The sequence below is a fragment of the Rhineura floridana genome, chromosome 7 (genome assembly GCF_030035675.1).
Source record: "Rhineura floridana isolate rRhiFlo1 chromosome 7, rRhiFlo1.hap2, whole genome shotgun sequence".
Classification (NCBI taxonomy): Eukaryota; Metazoa; Chordata; class Lepidosauria; order Squamata; family Rhineuridae; genus Rhineura; species Rhineura floridana.
The window spans coordinates 33,002,236-33,027,480 of record NC_084486.1 but is presented as its reverse complement, the minus strand read 5'-3'; the positions used below and the strand labels follow the sequence as shown (position 1 = coordinate 33,027,480).

The 25,245-nt window shown below is 41.5% G+C and overlaps 1 protein-coding gene across 6 annotated transcripts in view; it reads left to right on the top strand.

Moving 5' to 3' along the window:
* Positions 1 to 25,245, top strand: part of CTNNA3 (catenin alpha 3) — a 1,138,512-nt gene that overhangs the window by 774,365 nt on the left and 338,902 nt on the right. For all 6 annotated transcript variants that reach the window (XM_061635143.1, XM_061635147.1, XM_061635148.1 and 3 more), the window contains one exon: positions 7,576 to 7,732. In XM_061635143.1, the coding sequence (XP_061491127.1) occupies positions 7,576 to 7,732 (157 nt within the window). The remainder of the gene's footprint in view (positions 1 to 7,575; positions 7,733 to 25,245) is intronic.

Here is a 25,245-nt window from a genome sequence, read left to right as displayed (position 1 = left end):
TTTTCAAGGTTCAGAAGCCTTACCCGGGCGAAGATAGGGAAGAGTAACTACTCTAGTGCCATGCTATCACAGGGCTGGCCCTGTCATGAAACAGGGTAAAGCAACCTGCTCCAACTGACAACACAGGGGGGAGATATGTGAAGGCAAGAACTAATTCTGATTGGTGTAGCAAGTGTTGGTGGGTAATGAGGACATTTTGGGGTTTAGCTTCAGGCAGCAAAGTGTCTGAGGCTAGCATTGGGATTTGGTTTAGGTGATATGCCCAGTTGGGCATTCTCAGTCCTTTCAACATAGAAAAAAAACAGGACCAGTGTTGATTTTTTAAGCTGTCTGTGGCAAGCTCCTGTTAAAAGGACCATCGAAAAGGTCTTGCAGGCTGACCACAGGCATAATTTTGGATGAGGAAATGTATGGAACAAAAAGTGAACTTGCATTTCCATTGTGTTACCCAAAGAAACAGCAAGGAGCCTTTACTTTGATTATTTAAAGCGGAGATGGGGAACCTGTGACCCTCTAGATATCACTGGACTTCATCTCCCGGCAGCCCCAGCCAACATGGCTGATGGTCAGGGATGGTGGGATTTCTAGCCTAGCAACATCTGGAGGGCCAGAAGTCCCTCCTTCTGATTTACAGTTTCATCAGTGAACAAGGATTTAAACCGAAGTGTCCCTGGGCCGAATCTGATACATTATCCACATTTACTTAATGGAACGTCATGTTATTTGGGAAGAATTAGAAAGGAAGCTATGTCAGAAAAGACATATTGGCATTTTCTTCCTTGGCAGTGTTATTCCTAAAGAGACTTATTTGCTTTGGTACCTGGCATAACCATAAATGTAAGACATAATTGAGTCATTTTGAACAAGCAGTGTGTTTCTCATCATATAAAATATAACTGAAGGCAATTCCCCATTATCTTGTATTATAAATGCTGAGAAATTGAAACAGACTGAAAATATGTTGACCCAAAATGCAGAGAAAGCAACATCAGTTGTTTCTCTTGGCCAGGGTCTAGCCCACCCCTTTATGAGTGAGCAGCAGGCGATTCCTTCCGCAGGATGCACAAGGATTCAACAAGTTTCACTTCTAGCTTCAGCCCTGTAACATCATCTCCCATTATTTGCTTGGGTTTGGGGCAGGAGGACGTTCTTTTAAATAGATTCCAGTAAACAATGAAAGCTGACACCAGTTGTGCTAATTAAGTTACTTTATTCAGCTGACAGCAGCACTACATAGGCTTAATTCTACAGAGCAGATAATACTGCGTCACTCAGCTATGGGAAGACTCCCTTCTCCAGATCTTAACATTTGCTGTTCCTGGGTCACACATTCCTCCTGCCCGGTCCCTTAAAGGTAGTATGTAGAATAATGTTGGTATGTGGAGTCTCTCCTAACAATGGACAGTCAGCTTCTGTTATACCCAGTGGGCTGTCCCACTTTCCAGGGGCTATCCCCTTGTGCAACCAGTCTGGATTAATGCATGTGCTGTCCTCTTGAGACCCAACTGCTACATGATTCAGCCCATTCTCGTGAATCCCTAGTTGGGCTTGCTGTGGACATTGTATTGCTCTGTGACCTGCAGCCTCCAGTCCCCTGTCCTCAGTTTGTTCTAATTAGACTATCTTTCATCATCCATTCTTATACAGGTCTAAGCTTCTCATACTGTGATATATGACTACATTATATAAAAGCATATAAAGTAGTTTCAGACTATTACCGAGGCTTTAAAGGGCATAAAAGGAACAATTGCTGGATTCCACATATCTCCAGACAATACAATTTCATTTGAAGATACAATCCCCTCACAGGGTTGTTGTGAGGATAATATGGAGAGGGAAAGAAAAACATACACCACCTTGAATTCTTTGAGGAAAAGGTGGAAAATAAATGTTATAAATAAATACATAATATTTTAAAAAATAAATTAATATTTAAAAATATCTACTATCAAAATGCAACACAAAAACAATAAAACAGTATAATAAAAACAGAGATGCAATATAAAAACCACTAAAACAGTATTATTATTATAATTATAAATTAAATTCTAAAAAAACCTCATGCTATTCTGTCCTGCTGATGAGAGTTCTCTGTCAGGAGCAGCTTCTCATCCAGTACAAGGGACTGCATTAGGAAAGAGAGGCAGAAAAGTCCTCATACATAGTTTTCTGCATATAACCATTGGTTCTCAGCCCTTGAATTTTAGTGTGTGTGTGTGTGTCTGTGCGTGTGTGTGCGTGCGCGTGCGTGCGTGCTTTAATCTTCAGAGAAATCATTTTAATGGAAACTTAGAAAATTGATTACACTAAGTGTGATGAGGAGACAGCTTCCTTGTACCTGTTTTAATTACGAGAAAGGTGTGCTGGCCCAGGGACATATTTCATTTGCTGCGGGAGACAGATGGTGGCTAAAGCTGGCATTAGCATATAGTGCTGTTCTGTACCTGCCATGCCTATTATGAAGCATTTTTAAAGTGCCTGTATAGTGTCAAAGACAAATCTCTACCAGATGAATATGCTAAGCTTGTCTCTATAGGATGCCCCCCTAATAATATGTTAAATATTCTGGTTTGGTGTTTTACTGAAAATAACCATATTATATTGGAGGTTTAAGTCAGATCTTTAGATATATCAGCCTAGTGTTTCTTTTAAGGGACTTCAGTGACAGCAGAATAGTTTTAAACATTAATAAAGGGTGAGATGCTAAACTAGCAAGAACAAAAGCTGTGACTGTATTAGTTAATGCTTATATAAGTTTGAAGTTCCTACATACTAAGATTAAGAACTCAGATTTATTTAATTGGTAAAGTATTGCAGTGTAGAGCACAATTTATCCTTTAATGAGGGAGTTGAATACTGGAGCAAGATCTGGAGAGCCAAAGGTTTCCTATCCCTGGTGTGCATGAAGCATCACTATCTCTAGAGCACCCAAGGCTCTGGGAGGAGCATCCTTCAGACGGGACATGGGTACATAGAGGAAAAGCTGGTTAAGAAAGCCTTTTCAAGGCAGTGTATGAAGGGAGAGGAGGTTCTTGTTGTGATTCTAAGTGGAGAGAAGCCCCAGCCTTCTATTAGTGATGGCCCTAGAAGAGAAGAGGGGAGAAATGTGCCAGGAACACTTCTTGAGACATCTGTGCATGCTAGTGCTGTGGTTGTTTCAGGGGAGCCGCTTGTGCTGAAGTTGAAGCGCCACTGTATCTGGGGCATTATGTGAATGACTGCTATTTTTCTGACTACCTGAACCTTTCTAGATTGTCCCACAACTCTGCCATTTGGCATCCTCTCATATCTGAGGTGCTGCCTTCATTCCTGTGCCCATCTTCAATATTTCTCACCTCTTTGGCCTCTTGTCCAACCTAGGGTAATGTAGTAGCTGGAGGGCTTGCCTGCTAATCTTCCTCTCCTCTGCACTCTTGCTAATTCCTATGTCAGTGAGAGAGACAGTGGAGGCTACAGAGCCTGACTCATTGAGAGATTGTGACCATATGCTCACCTCCATAAGAGACTATGCCCACATGCTCCTGTTTCTGCCTTCCTCATTCTCTGTGTGGGGTAGAGAGATGGAGAGAGAGAGAGACTGCTGCCTGCTTAAATGAGAGATTAACCAACGTGCCTATATGCACATTGCCTCCTTTCTGCCTGAAGGAGAAAAACTGGCCACTGTGACCTCATGCTGTTGCTGCCCACCTGAAGCAAAGAGACTAGTCATTGTGACCTCATGCTGTTGCCTGCCTGGAGAAGAGAGCCTATTCACTGTGGCATGTTGATTCTGCCAACCTGAAGGAGAGAGAAAGATTTATAATTGTAATGGTAACTTCTTGCTGGTGCTGCCTGCCTGAAACAGAGAAACTGAGCAGTATGATCTTGTGCTGCTGGTACTGTCTGCCTGGAGTAGAGAGGCTGGTTATTGTACCCTCATGTTGATACTGCCCACCTGAAGAAGGAGAAGCTGGTTGATGTGTCCTCCCACAGCTGCTGCCCACCTGGAGGACAAATGTATGCTTTTAAGAGAAATGTGCTCTTTGTGCTCCAGATGAGACAGGGATTTCTTAACTACGTATTTTTCTTTTTTATCCTCTCAAATTCATGTTTTTACTCTTAGTGCTTTTTCATACATGAGAGGGCTGCCTTTTAATGCTTGCAGGATGCTATTGCCAGTGTCTTTCTGTGCTAACCTGCCAATTATTTTTGAAATTAATGTGAGCCATTGAAATGTTAATAGTCATCATTTTGGGATAAGAAAACATCAGAAGGCCAACTTGAGATACTTTGTAGTCATTCCCATAGAGAACAATGGAAAACTCAATGTAAAAATGAAAACAAAAATTAAATAAATTAAAAAACTAAAATGAAACTAAATTGGATTGTACCTAACTTTGTGAATCACAACTGTAATGTTTGGACTAGAATACTTGAGGAATTCAATATTTATGAATTACTCTTTGAAATAATCTAACCAGGCAGAGATCCCGACATTCACTGAGCAGAACAGTGAGTTCTGCACTCACAGAGACCAGCAGCGTTGGGCAGAGGGGCACCTCTGCTCAGTCCAACCACTCTCCCCAGCCTGGTGTGAAGCAGATTTGGGGTTTGCATCCTGAGTTTACATGCATCCCTGTGCTTTTTAATTGGCATATGTTAACAAACCTGCAGTGTGTTCGGACTACTGCAGGTACCCAGCAGTTCTGTACATGTAGATCTATTCACATGAGGATTTTTGGACTGGGCCCAGGGGCATTGTTAGGGTGTGTCTCAGGAGGTCTGAGCCCTGAGTCTTTTGCAGCAAGTTCCAGATCTCCTGTCCCATCTTTAAAAAAATTAACTTGTTTTTTCTTTGCTTATAGAGCAGCTGGGTAGACTGCAAAGTGTAGTGCTGGTGAGGCCTCACCCACCCAACTTCTTAATTTCCCTGAGGCATCTATTCATCTAAATTAACATATGCAGTTTTTATGCAAATTTATGATGTGTTCCTGTGCCCCAAATAATTTAAGTACCTAGAAACGACTGGTACATAGTATGTAGCCAGCATGGTGAGATGACCCAACTCTTATTTAACCTGATTGCTGAGGTAAAGGAGATGGCCATCTATAGAAAAGATAGAACTGCTTTATTATCTTTTAGAATGTGGAATACATTTGTGTGTGTGTGTGTGTGTGTGTGTGTGAGAGAGAGAGAGAGAGAGAGAGAGAGAGATTTAAGAATATTATTTAAATAGCATATATATTAATTGAATGATAAAATGGGGAAAAATGATACCTATAAGGCGTAATCCAACTGGCATTTATGCCAGGCCAAGGGGATACAGAATGTGCCATATCCTTGGTGGAGGGGGGTGTCAATGGAGCTGGGCTGCTCCAACAAAAGTCCCACAGCCATGGCACACCCAGAGAAATCCACCACCACCCAGCCGAGCGCTCAGCTGAGTGGTGCAAGTAAAGCCAGCAGAAGGCCCCCCAAAAAGGTCATTTGGGGAGGTGTTGGAGCAAAACTGAGGGGAGGAGGATTTATACCACATCCTGAGCACCTTCGGCTCGGTCCTGTGTCGCTCTAGGCCTGCCAGGTGATATACCAGAAAAAAGGGTGGTGTAAGGAAACATACACTTCTTTTTCTTCCTCTGAGCTCTCCTGGTGCAACCAGCATACTCTCTTTCCTGGGGTTCCTGATTGGAGGTAAGATGTGGTGGCATCTTACACCACCTTCCCGTCTGCCAGGTCCACGTATGCTAGACTCCTCCAAGTAGAATTGCTCTGATATTCCATTTTTAATATACTAAGGGCCTTTTAATTAATAATATGTTACTCAGAGAGCTTTTTAAAAAATCTACCTCGTTTCTGTGATTAATATATATATTAATATTATATATTAATAATACAAATTATAAAAGCTTGTGTGATGCAGAGTATGGTTTTGCAGAATTTAATTTTTTGTCCATTTTTCTTCATTATTCTGTTTGCTAAATGCAGATTTATTATGAAAGCTCTATTAGAAATGCAGGATTTACCTTCAATCCTAATAGCTTTTTAAAACTGTTTTGGATTTCTGGGTTTTAATGAACCATTACCTTGAAAAGTCTGTGAATAATAGATATTTCTTAAACAGAAAATGTCTCCGTTTTGATGTCTGATGTCTTGGTATCTTTTAAAGCTGGATGCAATTTAATCACCATGAAAATTCAGGGAGTCTTCCTTCTTCAACAAGAAAATGATATATAGAATTTCAAAACAGAAGTGCAAAACTGCTAGTTTTATTCAGCTATTGCACAAGAATATATATGTGTTAAATGTAACTTCTCACCTTTTGTTTAGGTCCTTCCTTGTGTTGGCATGTAGTGTGTCTATGTCATGCTTGTGTATTATTGTGTGTTAAGGACAATTAATGCAGATTGTCTTCCGTAAATCGAACTTATAAAGCAAGGTTTGTTTCCAATGCATTTCCAGTATTTCGTTATTGTTTCTCTGTGTGTACTGTTTCAACTTAATCCTTGAGGTGGGCAATAACAATTTAACAGATGCAGTAGCTATGCTAGATCTAAAGAAAACTTTTCAATTATTATTATCGGTGCCTACTCTAAACGGAGTATCTGCTGCTTTTAGATGGTGTAAAAAAAACCCCCACCACACTATTCATGATTTTTAATTATTTAAATAATGAGCTCTTCCACATCTGAATAACATCTTCACACAGCACATAATTAAATTATGGAATTTGTTCTCACAAGAGGTAGTGATGGCCACCAACTTGGATGGCTTTAAAAGAGAGTTAGAAAACTAGGATCAGTGGCTACTAGCCATGATGGCTATGCTCTACCTTCACTTTCGGATGGAGTATGCATATGAATACAAGTTAAGAATCAAAGGTCGGGAGAGTGCTGTTGCAGTTAGGTTTGGCTTGTGGGTATTCTATGGACATCCGGTTGGCTATTGTGAGAACAGGATGCTGGAGTAGATGGGCCTTTGGCCTGATCCAGGAGGCTCTTCTTATATCCTTAATTATATCCTGGCAATTAATTTGAAGATTCGAGGTGTGGAGGTGAGACAGAAAGCAGAAGGGCAAGCCCCGGGTTCCGTTTGGGAGGAAGGGTGGGATATAAATGTAACAATAAATAAATACATAAATAAGATCTAGCAAGTGGGCAGGCTGTGCCTGAACAAGAAGTTCGTTAGCCTGAGCTAGGCCAGAATCACCAGCTTTACAGAATTGTTTGGGCCTCTTATGTTACCTGACTCCTGCTGAACTAGCAGCTGCAATACCATCCTCTGGCCATCCATGGCGGTAGCACTGCAGAGGAGAAGAAGATAGCAGGCAAGCATCTCTCTCTCTCTCTCTCTCTCTCTTCTGGGCAGCTACTATGATGGTGCATGTAGAGGACATGGTGTTTGTGTCCATCTGCTAGAGTTCTTGGTTTGAGACCTGTCTCACTCTCTAATTGAATTTTAAATCATCGGGAACTTCAGCATGTACAATGTTCGTGTTGTAGAGCTTGGAAAACAGGAATGTAGCTAAATGCTTTTCTGTCTGACTTTTAGGGTTATCTTTCACTTTGTTTTTTAAATGTGTATTTTCTTTTTCTGTAGGTCATCAATGCTGCCTTAGCTCTTGCAGCCAGACCCAAAAGCCAGGTGGTGAGAAGCAACATGGAAATGTATAAAAACACATGGGACAATCACATACGTGTGCTCACTGAAGCTGTGGATGACATTACAAGCATTGATGACTTTCTTGCTGTATCAGGTGCGTTGCTGTTGATTTAATCTTTTCCCTTTGAGATCTCTCTCTCTCTCTCTCTCTCTCTCTCTTTCTTAATGATTATTTGAGAGATGACACAATCCCTTAGGAAGCTGCATTATATCATTCAGCCTCTAGTATCTAGCCAGGTGTGAAATTAGTGTGAGGGAAAGTGAATATGAAGACAGAGGAATGCAATTGCTGCCAATCCCTGTAGGAGATTGCAAAAGACAGCAGACACTCGTTGCTCCCTTCACCTCATCTCCTGCTCCAGCAAAACCACTGTATGCCTTGAAGCATGTAACCCACCAGTGGGATACCCTTCAATGAAAATTAGTAGCATTTCTAGGCAGGCTTTGAGAAGTTCACATTTTACTCTTGCTAAGATAAAAAGCTTATTAGTGCACTCAACTCACACTTGGTTTTTTTAGAAAAAAGTAATTATAATTGTATTCAATTGAAAAGATGCTCTGAAATGGCTGTTCAGCCATAAGGTTCATCCAGCAGCAAGGGTGTAGCATGTAGCCAGGGTAGGGCAAGTGGGGGCACCTCCCTAGAGCTCTGCCGTCGTCGTTGTCGTTGTCGTCTTCGTCTTCTTCGTCTTCTTCTTGAAAATTGTCTTTTTAATGTGTGACAAGACAGACAATGATAGGCTCCATGTAAAGAATTACAGCTTGTTTTAAGAACAGGAGAATTTAAGAATAGGGCCCTCTGAAAAATTCAGTGAATAAGGCAGGGTGGGTGCACAACAAAAACCTCACCTGGAAGAGCCCCCCAAAATCTGCTCACTCAAGACTTCCCATGATTGAAGGTGGATTTTTCATGATCATACTCACTCTATAATTACTTAAGTGATCCTGAAAAAACAGCCTACATAGTAACATAAACTATATTAGAACTTTATATTGTGGGCTAGAGTTAGGCTCCATCATTTGGTCTTTTCTTTGCTCTGCTTTTCAGTTTTACTTGTGTTCTCTATTCAACCAGCAATAAAGAAGCATGTTTGTTTGCCTGCAGTAAGAAGTAAGAATTTATTTATTCTGCAGTTATTACGATGGGTAGAGCATGACTGGGTGCTTAACTGAAATGTACAGCTAAGTGACAGGCTGTACGGATAAAGAGACATGACTGGCAACCATGAGAAACAGATGGAGTTGTGTAGGATGTGGTTCCTCAATGCCAGAACTTGCTGAAGATGTGTGTGTGTGTGTGTGTGATTGTGATTAACAAAACAGAGGTTTTTATTTTACTAACAAAATGTTTTGGTTTCCACCTTTATCAGCTGCTAACATACAAATGTTGTTGTAAAGGTCACAGTTACAAAGCTTTGAGGATGGAATGCTGAGGTGGGCTTCATCTGCAGAAGCTAAGTAAGTTTGTGTTGTCCTCCAGGTTAAGGCCATGTGGTGCCAATGTATCCAGGGAATATATCCAGACATTCTCCCTCTTAGTCAATGCTGTTGGACCTGTTGGCATCTCTATAGCTGTTATAGAGTCCAAAAGATTGTGGTACTATGTTAAAATGTTTGCTCCACTTTTTTAGACAAGATTACAGATTTCTGGTTTCTGAAGCATGTGCATAGGTCAGTTGTAGTTTTTCCTATGCATTCTGGTTTTTTGCATTCAGTTTGTAAATTATATTGCAGGACCTGGAAACGATGTTCTGTTTTATGTAATATGTTCTGCCTGTCCTAGTGCTTTGGAAAGTAGGTGTTGCCATGAGGTACACACAGGTGATACAGCATTTGGAGTTACAAGTATGAGATCCAGAATTGCTGACAGCGGGCTTAAGCACGTCTCTAACTAATAGTTTGAGTTAATTAAGAGACTGGTGAAATGCTACAACAGGAGGTTTGTTGATGGCTCTAGCAAGACGTTCAGAGTTTCTAGCAATGGGTAGCTCTCCCTGATTGTCAGGTAATAATTAGAAGATGCGGGATGGAAATCTACCACAAATGGAATGCGTTCTTTGTTTTTTGAAACCTCATTATGATGGAGGAGGTTTTCTCTGGACAGAATGGAGATATTGCAATCGATTATATGTGGAGGATGTCCTCTGAGAAGGTGTTTTTAAATTTGCTGATCCTTCTTTGGTATTTATCTTCATTGTTGAAAATATGTTTTTTTCTGAGAGCTAAGCTGTAAATAATGTTTTCCCTTATACATTTAGGATGGCAGGATTTCCAGTTTAGATAGGTGTGGGCATTAGTGGCTTTGCTGTAGAGATCAGTGGCTATTTTATTGTTTTCATTGTTGAGAAGGACGTCAAGAAAAGGGATGTGTGGAATCATTGATGCTGTTGAATGTAAACTTAATAGTTGGATGAATAGAGCTGATGTAATTTTTAAATTGTTCTAACCTCTCTTTGCCATTTGTCCAGACCAACAAGATGTGATCAATGTATTGCCACCATATAAGTGGTTTATTAATGGCATTTTTGAGGATCTCTTGTACCAGTTTACCCATAAATTGATTTGCATATGATGGAGCCATTTGAGTTCCCATAGTTGTGCCTTGAAGTTGCAGGTAGTGTTCTCTATTGAATGTTAAGTTGTTGCAAGTCAAGAGTAGTATAGCGAATGTTGTGATAACCTCTGTTGGAGGATTGTTAGAATTTCTGGTGTTAAGGAACTCATTTAAAGCCTGAATCCCATCATTATGTGGCATATTGGTATATATTGGTATATAGCACCTTGCTATAAGTGTGAGCTTTAAATCAAAGTTGGGATGCTCCAGATTCTGTAAAAGATAAAAGGTATTGGATTCTGCACTGTATACTGATGCTGTATGTGGCATTTCAAATTGCTTACATCCCTGTCTGTAATATGGGGCACCTGCTAGGCTGGGGAAAAGAAGCAATTGCCACTTCATCCCCTTTAGCCTCTTCAGGTACCTCACGGGTTCCTATTAGTTTTCAAAGGCTATGTGCAACACCACCTCTTGTATATTGAACTGGCATTAGATTTGTTGAGATAAATGGGTCATAAAGCCACCTTTGTGTGTCCTATTCCTTGAATATTATTTACTAGCAGCAAAAAAGGCTGTTGGAGTCTGGCTTTGTAGTTTAATCTACAGTTATCTAATATACTGCTGCAACTAGGTGAACAATAAATAAATGTATATTTAAAAGGGATTTCAAGCAATGATATCTGTGTATACACTTTTATACTATGATATATTTTGAAGTGCTTCTTAAATTGAACAAATATACTGTACCAAATCCACATTTTCAAAAAATCCCAAAGATAAATAAATATATTAGTCATGGAAAATGTACTGTAAAATAGTGTTCAATAAAAATGTTTTTGATATAAATTCACTGTGTCAATCACATTATATGGTAGTTTTCTGCAAGGTCTTTGTTCAGTGTTTAAAGAAGGGGTGCCAACTGGCTCTCTTATTCCTCATGGATTGAGTCAGGTTCTGCATTATCTTCTGAAAAAATGCTACAACTGTTTAAAGGTACTTCTGCAGAAATCCCTCTCATTTCAGTGAGCTGCCCTGATGTTTCTTTAACTCTGCTGATTTGTCATCTGTGTATTGGGCAGTGTCCTGAGCTAATTGTGATGAAACCAACCACAAATTATCCCAATTACTTTAAGCACCCAGCAACTTAACTTTTGGGAAGCAACAAATGAGGAGCGGCAAGCATTTGATTCCCCGGTAACATATAAATGTATGGGGCCTAGGAAGAGCATGTAGATATACTAGAAAATTCCACACCATATGACACAGACACAACTGGCATCTAAACGGCACTTGCTGTTCTCCACTGGACAATGGGTGTGAGTTCCATATTCAATTTGCTCTAAGCAAACTCCCACTAATAGCAAACTCTGGGGGTGGAGCCAAACTGGACGTAAAAAGCAAGAGGGATGAACAAGAGAGCCCTGCACTTTGCAGTACAAAAAATCTTTCAAAATGGAAACATCAGTGCATATCCTCCTCAACCCAAATAAAACAATCCAATGGGGAATGAGCATGCTCAGTGGCCATGGAATATTGAGTGTTAGTCTGTGGGGAGTGGGAATAGAAAATGGAGGGATTAAAATGCGTAGGAGTGCATAGCTGGCTGGTTGGTGTGCTGGAACCCTGTACAGGAATAATCGTATTAGGAGGTGAGCATACATTGCAATATTCTGTTGCAGGCTCCATTTTTTAAAGACTGTTGTTGGATCAGACCAGAGATTCACCTAGCTCAACACTGATTCCAACAATATCAAACCAGAAGTTCCAGGAGCTTACAGGTTCACCTATTAGATCAATATGTTGAGTAATGTGGATAATTTTGAGACTATATAATTAAGGTGTTTCTGGGGTTTTAGAAATGTGTTTATTTAACACTACTAATGGACACCAGTCTGTTAGGAAGTGACAGGCATAGCTCATTGAGATGTGGTGGATTCCTTAATGGCTGCCAATGGGATCTTCTGGGCCAGTACACTTTTGTATTTAGGACTCCCTCTGGGCTATGTGTTCCCTGGCTCATATTTGCCTCTCTGGCTCTGGACCCTGCAGAGCTCAGGAGTCCCTCAGTTATCATCTGAGCTGAACTGACTGGTGCAAACAATTTATTGGACTGAAATGTATGTGCTTATATGCATAGCATGACTTTCCAGGATGTGTGTGGGTACATTTTGAGATGTATCATCTAGTATGCCCATTTACAGTAATTAGCCACACCTACAGTGCTTCAGTTGGGATGATGAGACTGTCTAGGGAATACACTGGGGGATTGTGCAGTGTTAAACCACATAATCTCTTTAAGGAGTTCAGCACAAGCTTTTTATGTTTGGAAATTCCATAATGCTTTTGACGCCAGATGTTTATACACAGGGCAGTTAAGAATGGGAAAAAGTACTTTCCTTCCTTTTTCAGTTTTCATAGGCTTTAGGGCAGGAATGGGGAATCTGTGGCCCTCCACATATCATTGGATTCTAACCCATTATCTTTGACCATTGGCTATTCTGACTGTGGTTGATCGGTGATGGGAGTCCAACAACATATGGAGAGCAATAAGTTCCTCATCCCTGCTTTAGGTTATTTTCCTGCATTTGCCCTCTGGAGAAGAGAAATAAACATCAGTGTGCTAATGTTGAACTTTATTGCATGCTACATCATTTCCACATGCAACGCTACCTTTTGTATTTGCATGCCTTGATAGCAAAATGTCCAAAGACTGTTGCACAACTATTCTAGTTAATGAAGCATCCTATTTTTGGTTTGTCTTTCATTTAAAAATTGGAGAGCATGATATGTGCCGAAATTATGAATAATTGCGTCCCCAGAGACCTTTAACTGTTCCAAAGAAGTGTTACTTATCCATTTTCCACAAGAGTGTTGTCTAGAATCTCTTCACAAAAATTGGATATAACCAGCAGCAATATTCACAATTTTTTTTTCCTAGAAAAGGCTCCAGGTATCAGTACCAAATGACAACCTTGGAACAAGATTTAGTTTTGTTTTAAACAAGCCCTTTGGGGAGAAATTTTGAAAAGTCCTATTTTTCCAGTAGTTTAAGACAGCTTTGGCTTCTGAGCAGCTCCTGATCTTCATCTTGCTCACTCTTAATTTTTTTACAAAATATTAAGGCTTCTACTTAAAAGTATTGAATTAAAGTATCAAGATTGTATTCCTAAAGTCTGTTTTTGCTTGCTCTGAGGAAGAGCTATTTTGCAAAGCTATTCTTCCAGATGTGCTTTTTTGCATATTCAAAGTGACCTTTCTTCAATCACCGTTTACTAGTAGAAGGCACTTACTTAAGGGTCTTTGATGGCTGGTGGCTACTACCTGCTTTAATTTGTGATACACCATCTTTCCTTGGGTAGGGAATGGAGGAAACTGTTGTGCAATTTAAATGTAGCTAGAGAAAGAGAGGGAGGATTTTGTTGTTGGGTGGCTTTCAATAATGAGCATTGTGATCTTTTAAATGGTATGCTGTTGCTTTGTGGAGCTGATGGAGTTCTGAGACAAGCCCTGCTTGTCTGGGTGTCTGTCTGGTCCCCCTTGCTCAGCATGTCAATTTCTAAATAAACAGGTACTGCAAAGACAGTGTGAGTCTCCAGTACTTTCTCCTTACAAGGGAAATGGCTCTATAAAAAGCTGACCTTGAAATATCCTACCACTCGAGGAAATCAGGCTCGGCGGCGCTCTTTGCGAGGGAGAAGGGACTCGGGATTCCTGACCCTGAAAGACCTGAGAGACTTGGGGGGCAGCTGACCAAGAGAGGAGGAGGAGCTCTGGTGAGGTAAGCAGCTCATCTGCATACTTCCTTTCCCATCAGGCTTGGCGGCGCACGCCTTACGGTGTGCAAATTTAAATAAAACCAAAAAACCAAACCAAAATCCGTTCAACTGATTCCTGGCACTCACAAGAGTTCCTGGCACTCACTGACAACAGAAATAGGAAACAACAAACATAAAATGGAGGGGGATCAAGCAGTTGTTGTCACCTGCAACGTGTGCGCTATGTTCATCTTCTTAACGGAAACCAGACGCGATTACACTTGCAGCAAGTGCAGATTGGTGGCGCTCCTAGAAGAAAAGGTTAGGGGGCTGCAGCAACGCATAGACACCCTGCGACTTATCAGAGAAGATGAGGACTTCCTCGATAGAACACAAGAGGAATTAAGGGAGCGACACAAAGTACAGGAAGAAAGTGACAAGGAAGAACAGGACTGCAACAGCAACAAATCCCCGTGGAGGACTGTCACTGTAAGGGCAAGGAAAAACAGGAGGGATTCAGAACTGATGCAACTAACAAATCACTTTCAGTTTCTCTCGGCAGACAGCACCTCTGAAGAGCCTCAACAAACTCACCTGCATCAAGAGACACTGACTGCAAAGGAAGACTCCACACCTCGGAAGAAGGAAGCTGATGCAACCACTGCTCGCGGCAAATAGAGGAGGGTGCTGGTGGTTGGAGACTCGTTGCTCAGGGGGGTAGAGGCACCGGTATGCCAGCCGGACAAAATGAATCGGGAAGTCTGTTGTCTCCCTGGGGCGCGCATCCGGGACGTCACTGACAATCTGCCAAGGCTCATTGGGAAACACGATAAGTACCCCTTTCTCCTCATCCATGTGGGCACAAACAACACGGCCAGAAACACCTTGGAACAGATCACCTCAGACTATGAGGCTCTGGGTAGGAAGGTCAAGCATTTGGGGGCGCAGGTGGTCTTCTCGTCAATTCTTCCCATAAAGGATAGAGGACTACAAAGGGAAAGGAAGATACTGCAGGTCAACGACTGGTTACACACATGCTGTCGACGGGAGAGGTTTGGATTCTGGGACCATGGTCTAAGCTTCTTGGAGGGGGGACTGTTGGCAAGAGATGGGCTGCACCTCACGAGGACTGGGAAGAATCTCTTTGGCAGAAGTATGGCAAAACTCATCAAAAGGGCTTTAAACTAAAGCCTCTGGGGGATGGAGATGATAGCTTAAATACTGATCCAAAGACAGCGGGTTGTAAACGCAATGATTTGAAGGGTACAGGAGACACTGGGAGAGAGAAAGGGATGTACGGCAAAGCTCATGGTATATTAACGGAGGAATCCAATCGGGACAAAAGAGACTTCTGGTGTCTATATACCAGTGCGCGGAGCTTGGGAAACAAGCAAGGGGAGCTTGAAGTCTTAGTGCATCAAGGCAAATATGACTTCATAGGGATAACAGAAACTTGGTGGGATGACTCCCATGATTGGAATACAGCCATTCAAGGATATAAACTCTACAGAAAGAATAGAAGCAACAGAAAAGGAGGGGGAGTAACATTATAAGTCAAAGACAAATACACCTCTATGGAAATCCAAGAGAGCAAACAAAGTGGTCCGATAGAGACCATTTGGGTAAAAATAAATGGAGAAACAAATAAAACCGACATGGTAGTAGGTGTCTACTACAGACCCCCTGGCCAAGAAGAGGTGGTAGACGAGGCCTTTCTCAAACAAATCTCTGAAATCTTAAGGAGGCAAGAAGTAGTAGTGATGGGGGACTTCAACTACCCGGATATCTGCTGGGAGACAAACTCTGCGAAGCACAAAGCCTCCAACAAATTCCTGATGGGCCTTGCTGATAATTTCCTCTTTCAAAAAGTAGAAGAAGGAACAAGGGGATCGGCAATCCTGGACCTGATCTTAACTAACAGGGATGAATTGGTCACAGGAATTAAAGCGGTCGGTACCTTGGGGGAAAGTGACCACGTAATGCTGGAATTCGGGATTCTGGGGAAAGCCAAAGAAGAATATAGTGGAACATGGACCTTGAATTTCAGGAAAGACGATTTTATCAAGGTCAGGGAAATGATGGGTACGATCCCGTGGCTAGATAGACTAAAGAAAAAAGGAGCCCAAGAAGCGTGGGAGTTCATGAAGAGCGTATTACAAAAAGCACAATTGCGAACAATTCCAAAGAGGAAGAAAAATGGAAGACATCGGAAAAAGCCAATGTGGCTACACGGAAGACTGGTGGAGGAGGTAAAAGTAAACAAGAGCATGTATAAAGAATGGAAGGAAGGATGCATTACCAAGGAAGAGTACCGATGAGCGGCTCGGGCTTGCAGGAATAGCGTAAGGAAAGCTAAAACCCAGAATGAGCTGAGGCTGGCGAGGGAAACGAGGAACAACAAAAAAGGGTTTTTTCAGATATGTTCGAAGCAAGAGAAAGACCAACCAAACGGTGGGACTGCTGCTCAATGAGGATGGCAAAATGTTGACAGATAACGAGGAAAAAGCAGAACTGCTCAACACCTATTTTGCCTCCATTTTCTCCCAAAAAGGGAACAGTGTGCAACCTTGCATCAGTAGCAATCTCAGCAAGGGGTTGGGACTGCAGTTCGAGATTGATAAGGAGATAGTCAGGAAATACCTAGTTAAGCTAAATGAGTTCAAATCTCCAGGGCCCTGCATCCCAGAGTATTGAAGGAACTTGCGGATGTACTCTCGGAACCTCTTGCCATCATCTTTGAGAAATCATGGAGAACGGGAGAGGTGCCGGAGGATTGGAGACGAGCAAACATCGTCCCGCTCTTTAAAAAGGGTAAAAAAGAAGATCCAGGGAATTACAGGCCGGTCAGTCCGACTTCAATACCGGGAAAGATATTAGAACGGATAATAAAAGAGTCCATTGGCAACTATCTAGATGACAATGCTGTGATTAGAAGGAGCCAGCATGGGTTTGTCAAGAAAAAATCCTGTCAAACTAATCTCATCTCTTTTTTTGATCGGGTCACTAGCTTAGTAGATGGTGGAAATGCTGTAGATGTCATCTATCTAGATTTCAGCAAGGCGTTTGACAAACTAGTCAAATGCGGACTACATGGAAATACTGTCAGGTGGATTCACAACTGGTTGGAAAACCATACTCAAAGAGTGGTCGTCGGTGGCTCTGCTTCGGACTGGAAGGAGGTCACGAGTGGAGTGCCACAGGGTTCTGTCCTGGGGCCGATACTCTTCAACATTTTTATCAATGACTTAGATGATGGGGTGGAGGGAAGCCTTATGAAGTTTGCGGATGATACGAAACTGGGAGGGATAGCTAACACAATGGAAGACAGGAATAAAATCCAAAGGGACCTGGATAGACTAGAAAATTGGGCTGAAATTAATAAAATGACATTCAATAAAGACAAATCCAGGATTCTGCATTTAGGCCACAAAAACAAAATGCACGGGTACAGGATGGGAAATACCCAGCTTAGCAGTAGTGCGTGTGAGAAGGACCTTGGAATTGTAGTGGATCGCAAGTTGAACATGACCCAGCAGTGTGATGCTGCGGCAAAAAAGGCAAATGTGGTTTTGGGCTGCATAAACAGAGCTATAGTTTCCAGGTCGAGGGAAGTAATAGTCCCACTATATTCTGCATTGGTCAGGCCTCATCTGGAATACTGCGTTCAGTTCTGGGTGCCTCATTTTAAGAAAGATATAGACAAGTTAGAGCGGGTTCAGAAGAGGGCGACAAGGATGATAGCTGGTATGAGAACAAGTCTTATGAGGAAAGGTTGAAGGAACTTGGCATGTTCAGTCTGGTGAAGAGAAGGCTGAGGGGTGACATGATTGCACTCTTTAAGTACCTGAAGGGCTGTCACATAGAGGAGGGTACAGATTTGTTCTCTGCTGCCCCAGAGGGTAGGACTAGGTCTAATGGTTTTAAGTTGCAGGAGCGTAGATTCAGATTGGACATTAGAAGGAACTTCTTGACAGTAAGGGCAGTTCGGCAATGGAACCGACTGCCTAGGGAGGTGGTGGGATCCCCTTTGCTGGATGTCTTCAAGCAGAGGCTGGACAGCTATCTGCGGGAGATGCTCTAGCTGTGGATTTCCTGCTGTGAGCAGGGGGTTGGACTCGGTGGCCTACAAGGCCCCTTCCAACTCTATGATTCTATGATTCTATGAAATTCAGAGAGAAAGACAATACAAACAGTTTAAAGTCTGCTATGACAAGTAATAAATAGTAAAGCACCAGTGGTTTGGAAGAAAGATGCTATGGGTCAGGACTTCAGAATACAAAATGGGCTCTCACACTAAAAGTGATATTTATGCCCAAAGAGGGAATCAAATGCTTCATTGTTATCCAGTACATTTCCTCAGTAAACAACAGTCAGGAAATTGAACTAGGTGAATAATTTGTCTGGCTCTGTGATGTTGTACTTACAATGTGATTTAACCTATAATTAAAATTAAGCCTAATTTATTTTATGTAATGTTTATTCACTAGGGCCCACATTAGGTGATTCTGCTGTGAAGGTTAATGTTCTCACATGATTTAGCAGACTGCTTAATCTTTTTTGTTTGTTTGTTTGGTTGGTTTTAGTACACTTCCTTTGACATGTGAGCAAAATCCACTTTTTGAACATATTTATTTACTAAGCTTCTATCCCACTTCAACAATGGCGGCTGCTGCTGCTGCTGCTAGTAGTAGTAGTAGTAGTAGTTATTGCCTGCCGTTCACCAACAGGTCCCAGGGTTGGTTTGAACAGTCTAAAATTCAGAATAAAAGCAATTAAAACAAATTACATTCACAAGAATAAGGTGGGTCCTGAAAACATACACCTCAAGTGCCAAAGGGCAAGGTAAAGAGGTGTGTCTTTAGGATGCACCAAATACAAAGACAATGTAATAGGAACACTGTATACTGTACACTATAAACAACAATAGTAAAAGTGCCATCATTAACAGATGGTAGTAGGACCTAAACATATGCATCACGGCAGAAATGAGGTGCTTCTGGTTTTAGGGAGATTTTTCAGGATAAAATGGTGTTCGGAGAAGAGGCCTGAGGAATGGCATGTGGGAGGGCTTACTAGGGACTTGACTTTTTTGGAGTTTTTTTTCCTAAAGTGGCTGCTGTTGGCTAATCGGGCAGTGCACTTCTAGTGTGGCTATCAGCCTTTAGTGCAGGTAATTAATTCATTGACATTAAAGAATCCTAGAGTCATGACCTTAGTAAGAGCTTTCACCCTCCAGGGTCTCCACTTCAATATCCTGTTTCTGACAAGTTGTTTGCAGAATATTGTTGATATTCTTTGTTGACAGGTGGCAGTGATGGAGGAGAGAACATCAGAGTCCTCATTGCCAGCCACAGCATGGTTTTTTGGGCCAACCGCAGAGCAATATGGTCGTGGCTGGGCACACAGGCCTCAGTGGGATGGCCTCCATGTATTGGTTCAGTAGGAGGGGCCTGACTTGGCATAGGCTGTTGCCCACTATCTTCCAAAAGGCAATGGCCAGACATATGCCACATGTTTTAGTGTTGCATGAGGGTGACAATGACCCTGGTCTATTGAAAGATAAGGTACTGATATTGCATGATATTGATGATATTCTTGTCTGATTTGCTTAGGGGAGTGAGGTTTGCTATTGAGGAGGGGGGGAAGGACTAAATGAGACTTGTCCTCCTTCTGTGCCAGGTGTGTGCAGGAAAAGGGATGTATGGGAGATGAACTGTGAGTATCCTGAGGCCCTTTAGATAAATAGTGATTCCGGAGACTTGGACGCAGGGCTGAGAGACCCGTGGGGTGGGATATGGACCGCTAGTGAGCTTAACCTGTGCCACTAACTCAAGGTCTTGAGGCTGAAGGTAGAGCGGGTTGGGAAGACTTTCCTCCACACCTTAAAGGGTTAGGGGGAAGAGCTGGAATTAAGACCAGCTTGAACAGGGCAGGCTCATGCAGGAAGAACAGGCTTAGGAGCCTGAATGAGGTTGGCAGGATTTCCTGCACATGGTCTCATTCCCCTATGCAGATTAGTTAAAGTTCACAATATTTAAGGGTAATTAATAAAGTGGCCCTAGTTTAAAACCCATACACTTGTGTCTTGCCTCTTTATTTTTGGTTTCTGACGCAACTATAAGAGAAACACAGTGTTTTGTACAGTATAAACAACAATAGTAAAAGTGTTTTCATTAATAGATAGGAGCAGGGCCTGAGCATCTTTTTTTGGGTGGGGGACTTGTACTATGGAACCCTCCCACACACATATTACAATCACACCCCATAATAGAATCTCATGAATCATTAAAAAAAACCTTTGATTTAAATTCTGAAAAAAATATTTTTTTATGTTTATGAAATTATACCATGGTCCACATTGGGCCTTCCCCCCCCCAGGCACCAAGATGCCCCCCCATTTCCTATTTTTCTTTAGCATATCATCCCACCTGAAGAAGAACTTGCTGACTATTTTGTAACTTTTTGGCTGGTTCTAACAAATATATCATCCTGTCAATATTTTAACAGGATCACAAAGAATTGGGTCCATTTCAAAAACTTTGAATGGTTGATTCTTGTTTGTCATATCATGCACAAGCAAATATTTTTTATAATCTTTGTTTTTCTAATCATTATGTGGATGTAATGAAAACAATGATAATTATAATGTTTTGATTTTATTTGTTCCAATGAACCAACAGGGCTGCAAGCATTTCACAAATATGCCACCTCACTTTGAAGTTTTGTGTCTTTTTCTTTGCAAAATCATTAATTATCTACCCAAAGTCAATTTCCCTTCCAACTGTGGTTTATGATAATTGCAGGCTATAAACCCTACCAGCAGTAGATACTCCCATGGTTCCTCAGATCAATGCCCCGTTATAATAATGATGATGATGGTGGTGGTGGTGGTGGTGGTGGTGGTTGCCTTCTACATAATTATCTCAAGGCAAAGTACAATAAAAACAAAAAAAAGTAAAACACACACAGACTCACCCACCAGATATATTTAAAATAAAACAAATCATGATGGTACTTTTTTTCCTTCCACCACCTGTCCCTCCCTCCTTTCTACTCTGGGACCACTTGGTGAGAGATCGTGCCAGATGTGCAAGCATGTATCTCTCAGTCTCTCAAATGACGAGTCCTAGTTTAACCACACAAGCACACTTCCTCATGAAGGGCCTGGCCCTGGGCCATGCTTGTTCTGCTCTTAACACTGTTTCTGACTGGCTCCAAACAAACCTCATAAGCTCTGGACAAGAAGTAAATACTGTAGATGCAAGGAAATAAGCTTCCATAAATAGTATTGTCAAGCATGATCTGCAATTTAGCTTCTGTTTTTTCATCGTGGTAATAGAGTAGCATCCTGACACACACACACACACGGATCTCCAAGCCCCAGTAAAATGTACCTTTCTTGTTCTCATGCTTTGGGCCCTGGATGAGAGGAAAATACTACACCAGTTCTAAAAGCCAGTCCTACTTGGAATAACTTACAAATGAAAGCCATGATGGAATAAAAATATTTTCATCGCCTTCCCAGATGGACTAATTTGAAAACAGCCACCTTGACCACAGCACTAATGACAGGAGTTGTGTTTCACCTCCTCCTCAGTCCCGTCCCATAACTGATATTTGGTGTTATCTGCATTTCTTCTGAATACTCGGTGTTCAACCATACAAGGAGCATGCCAGTGTGGACATTCATCATCTGACAGGCAGATGAAATTAGTCACACTAGGCAGGAAAATGTAGGTCGGTGTGTGTGTTTCCATCTTTTCACCTAGTAAATTATAGATACTCCGGTCCTTCACTGGTGCATCTGTGGGGGAAAGCATGACAAGCAGAATGACACACTGCATTTTTAGAAATGCAGTTCTTTGTTTTTAATGAGGTTGCTTAAAAAGAAAACTAAAATAAAGGATGCATTGTTTTCACTCTTTGCTGCCTCCAGAAGTCCCTTCTTGTGACACACCTACTTTTGCAAGTAAAGACAGGACTAGTAGAAGTTTGGAACACCATTCAGCCTGTGTACAGAATAAAGATACACAGCCTCATAAAAATGAGGGAGGTCATCAAATTTCTCCCAGGTCAGGTTCAGAATCAAAAGGAGAAGTCAATTTTGCATATCCCAAACTTCCTGTACCTCTTGAATCAAAATCTGAGTGGGAAAGAAAGTTCTGGCTTCTCATTATCCATCTTAGGCTCAGCCAGCTGTTCCTAATCTCAGTAGCCCTACCAGCCAGTCCCTCTCCATCCAAAGCATATATCCTTTTCCCTTAACTTTCCTTCCAAGTGATTGTAAGAGAAGCGGAGTATGTGGGGATGCAGCAGCCTCCACGAGACAGCCATCTCCCCTTAGCCACCAGACTTTGCTTCCTAACAACATGATTAGTGGAGGGAGTAGGGACAGCCTAAGACATTTTGCTGCCAGCGGCAAAGTGCAAGATGGCCCACCCACCCCCATTCAATGCAGAGAAGCTGACTAGATAATTTTGCATGCAATGTTCGCTAATATAATGCATTTTAAGAATGTATTATAATGTCATTAGTGTATGCATTTTTGCACACACGTTCCCCTAATATACATGTTTTTGTACACTTTTTTTTGCTGGAACACTGCATTAAAAAATTCAGAGTGTGAATTAAGGTTAGCGGCCTTTCAGTTTGTGTATTGAATCAGGAAGTGCAAATTCAGTAGGTTCACATTAAAATGCGAACTGATCTGAATTTCTTTCCTATCCCTATTTGTAGTTGTTTTAACCTGTGCTTCTGCTTGATCACTTCTGATGACCCACTCTTAATATTTTCACTGAGTCCGAAATGCTCAGTGTGTGAAGCTGTGAGCAGCTTCTCTTTTGAGAGTTGTGCATGATTTTAGTATTTGACCAGAATGTCTTGGAGCAAGCAGCTTGAGGTTTAAACTAACATTGCTTCTTGTGTCATTTCCACCACTTGAACTGCTCCAGATCCTTCCTCCCTGATTTCCCTCTTGTGACAGATGCTGTTTTCTTTCTTCTCCTTCCTGCCATCATTTTGGGCAAATGCACTTTGTTAAAGTTATTGCAATTAGGGAGGCCTTTACAAACAGTTCTTTCCAAGACTCTGGTATTTTACTATGAGGGGTTTTGTTATGGCTCTTGGGCTGCAATCCTAACTCCTGGCTGGCAGCATTGGGGCTTTAATGGTGTGGCACAGCCAGCACCACATCCACAGCCCCAGCAGCTGCACTGGTCAGGTCAGAAGATGGGGTGCAGGCTCTGCCCCTTTGTTATGCCATCTCCCAGGTTGGCACAATGAGGAGGCCCACACTGGGTGCATAGCTTGCATGTGATGGTACTGAAGTTCTGTCCCCTTCCCACTCCAGAAACACTCTGTCTTGTGAATTTCCATTAGCTACCAGTGGCAACAGCTTCTGCCTGCCTGCTGCTTGAGTGGGCTTATTGGGGTTGTCTTTGCCAGCTGGGCTTCTCTGCCAACAGAGGTTGGTAGGGGTGGGCAGAGGGTAGGGATGCGCAACAAATTCATTTCAGTTCGCATTTCAAGCTGAATCTGTCAAATTTGCAGTTTCTGAAATAACATGAGAACCGAAAGGCAGTCATCCTTTGAAATGTGCACTTATTTGAATTTTGCAATGCAGTTCACCAACCAAACATTGTTTACAAAAATGCATGTGTTAGAGGAAAGTGTGCATAAAATGAATATGTTAGTGAAAATAGCATATAAAATGCATTATGTGATAAAAAGTTCTAGCAAAAATGTGTTTATTAGGAGAATTTTCATGAGGGTTTTTTTAAAAAGAATGCAAATTGTTGCAAAAAATGTGGAGAATTGAATTTAAGATTGGAAGTTGACAGATCTTTCCATCCCTAGCAGAGGGATACCTCTATTCCATCCAACTTCCTTCCAGCATGGCTCATCGGGAGAGAGGGGCGGATTGCTCTGCTGCTTTCTGAAACATCATATCATAATTAATTAAGGTGCATCACATAAGTTCAAGTAAGCTGAGCACAATAATTTGAGATAACATGATCTCTTTCTGCAAGTTACTCAAGCTAGAATAAATGAACATTTCTAGATCTTACTCTATATGCAGATCCATTCATTTGTGCCCTTTCAAGACTTTCAGTATTTGTGGATAATGAATGTGAATCTGTGGATAATGAATACACGTGAAGGGAGTGTATGCAAGGATCTGGCCTGTATCATTTTTTTAGAATGTAGAAGAATTTCACCCATATAGCAGTATGCATGGACACTGAATGATTGAATAGGGCTTTGGTGTAAAACGCCTGGGAAGAGCATCTGATATTGCACAAAGTTAATTCTGAAAAAAGGAGGCTCATTAAGTTACAAACAGAGCTCTTTTTGTTTAAATATATCTGAGCAAAATGATGGATATGATTTCTGGATGAGGCAAACAATTGACAAGCAAATGTAATAATAAAGGCTGTAAACCTAACTCCACTTACCTGGCAGGGCTGGGAATTATATCTGGCCAGAGGGCCAGATCCAGAAGTGGCCAACCCTGTGCAGGCCACAGGTAGTCAGAAGTGCTTAATTGTCATATGACATTGGGTGATTTAAACTTCAAGGAAGAATTTCAGCATGAAGGTAGAAAAGAAAAGAAAACCCTGATATATATACCTTTAGTTACTGAAAATTGTCCAGTCAGAATAAGGTTATTAAATGTTCTGAATGTGGCTGAGTGAGGGGGACAAAAAAAAAAGGGGGGGGGAAGAAAAGATGTCAGAAACTGTTAGTTACATATTCACCACAGTTGCTTTTAGCCATTATAAGTATAGAAATCTCACATTTATATTCCTGTCAAGTAAAACAAAAAAAAAAGGTCTACAGGTGAGAGCTAATGTAACATCTTTCACTTAGCTAGCACACAAAGGCTTGTTAAAATTGCAGCTCAGCATGCTCTGTTTGAAGCAAAACAAGTCTTCAAAATCATTGCTGTTGGATATGAGGTTGATAGGACCTTTGGCTGTGTTCTGCGGATTTTTTTTTTTAACTGCACACACACTGGAAGCCTTTTTATCTAGACAGATCTAACCCTTAACTTTACCAGTAAGAATACAGCCTTTGAGGACAGTCAGAAATATCCCTGAACCTTTTGATGGATACTGCAGGAGTTCTCTGATTTCAGTCTCTTGCTATGGTGTTGAGTCCATCTGTATTAATTGAGATAGTGCTTTATCTCAACACTCAAGATGATAGATGACAGTATGAGAGTAGGAGGTGAGAGTATAGACCCAATGTTTAAAAACAGGAATAAAAAGATCTATGTATCAAATGGAAATTGAC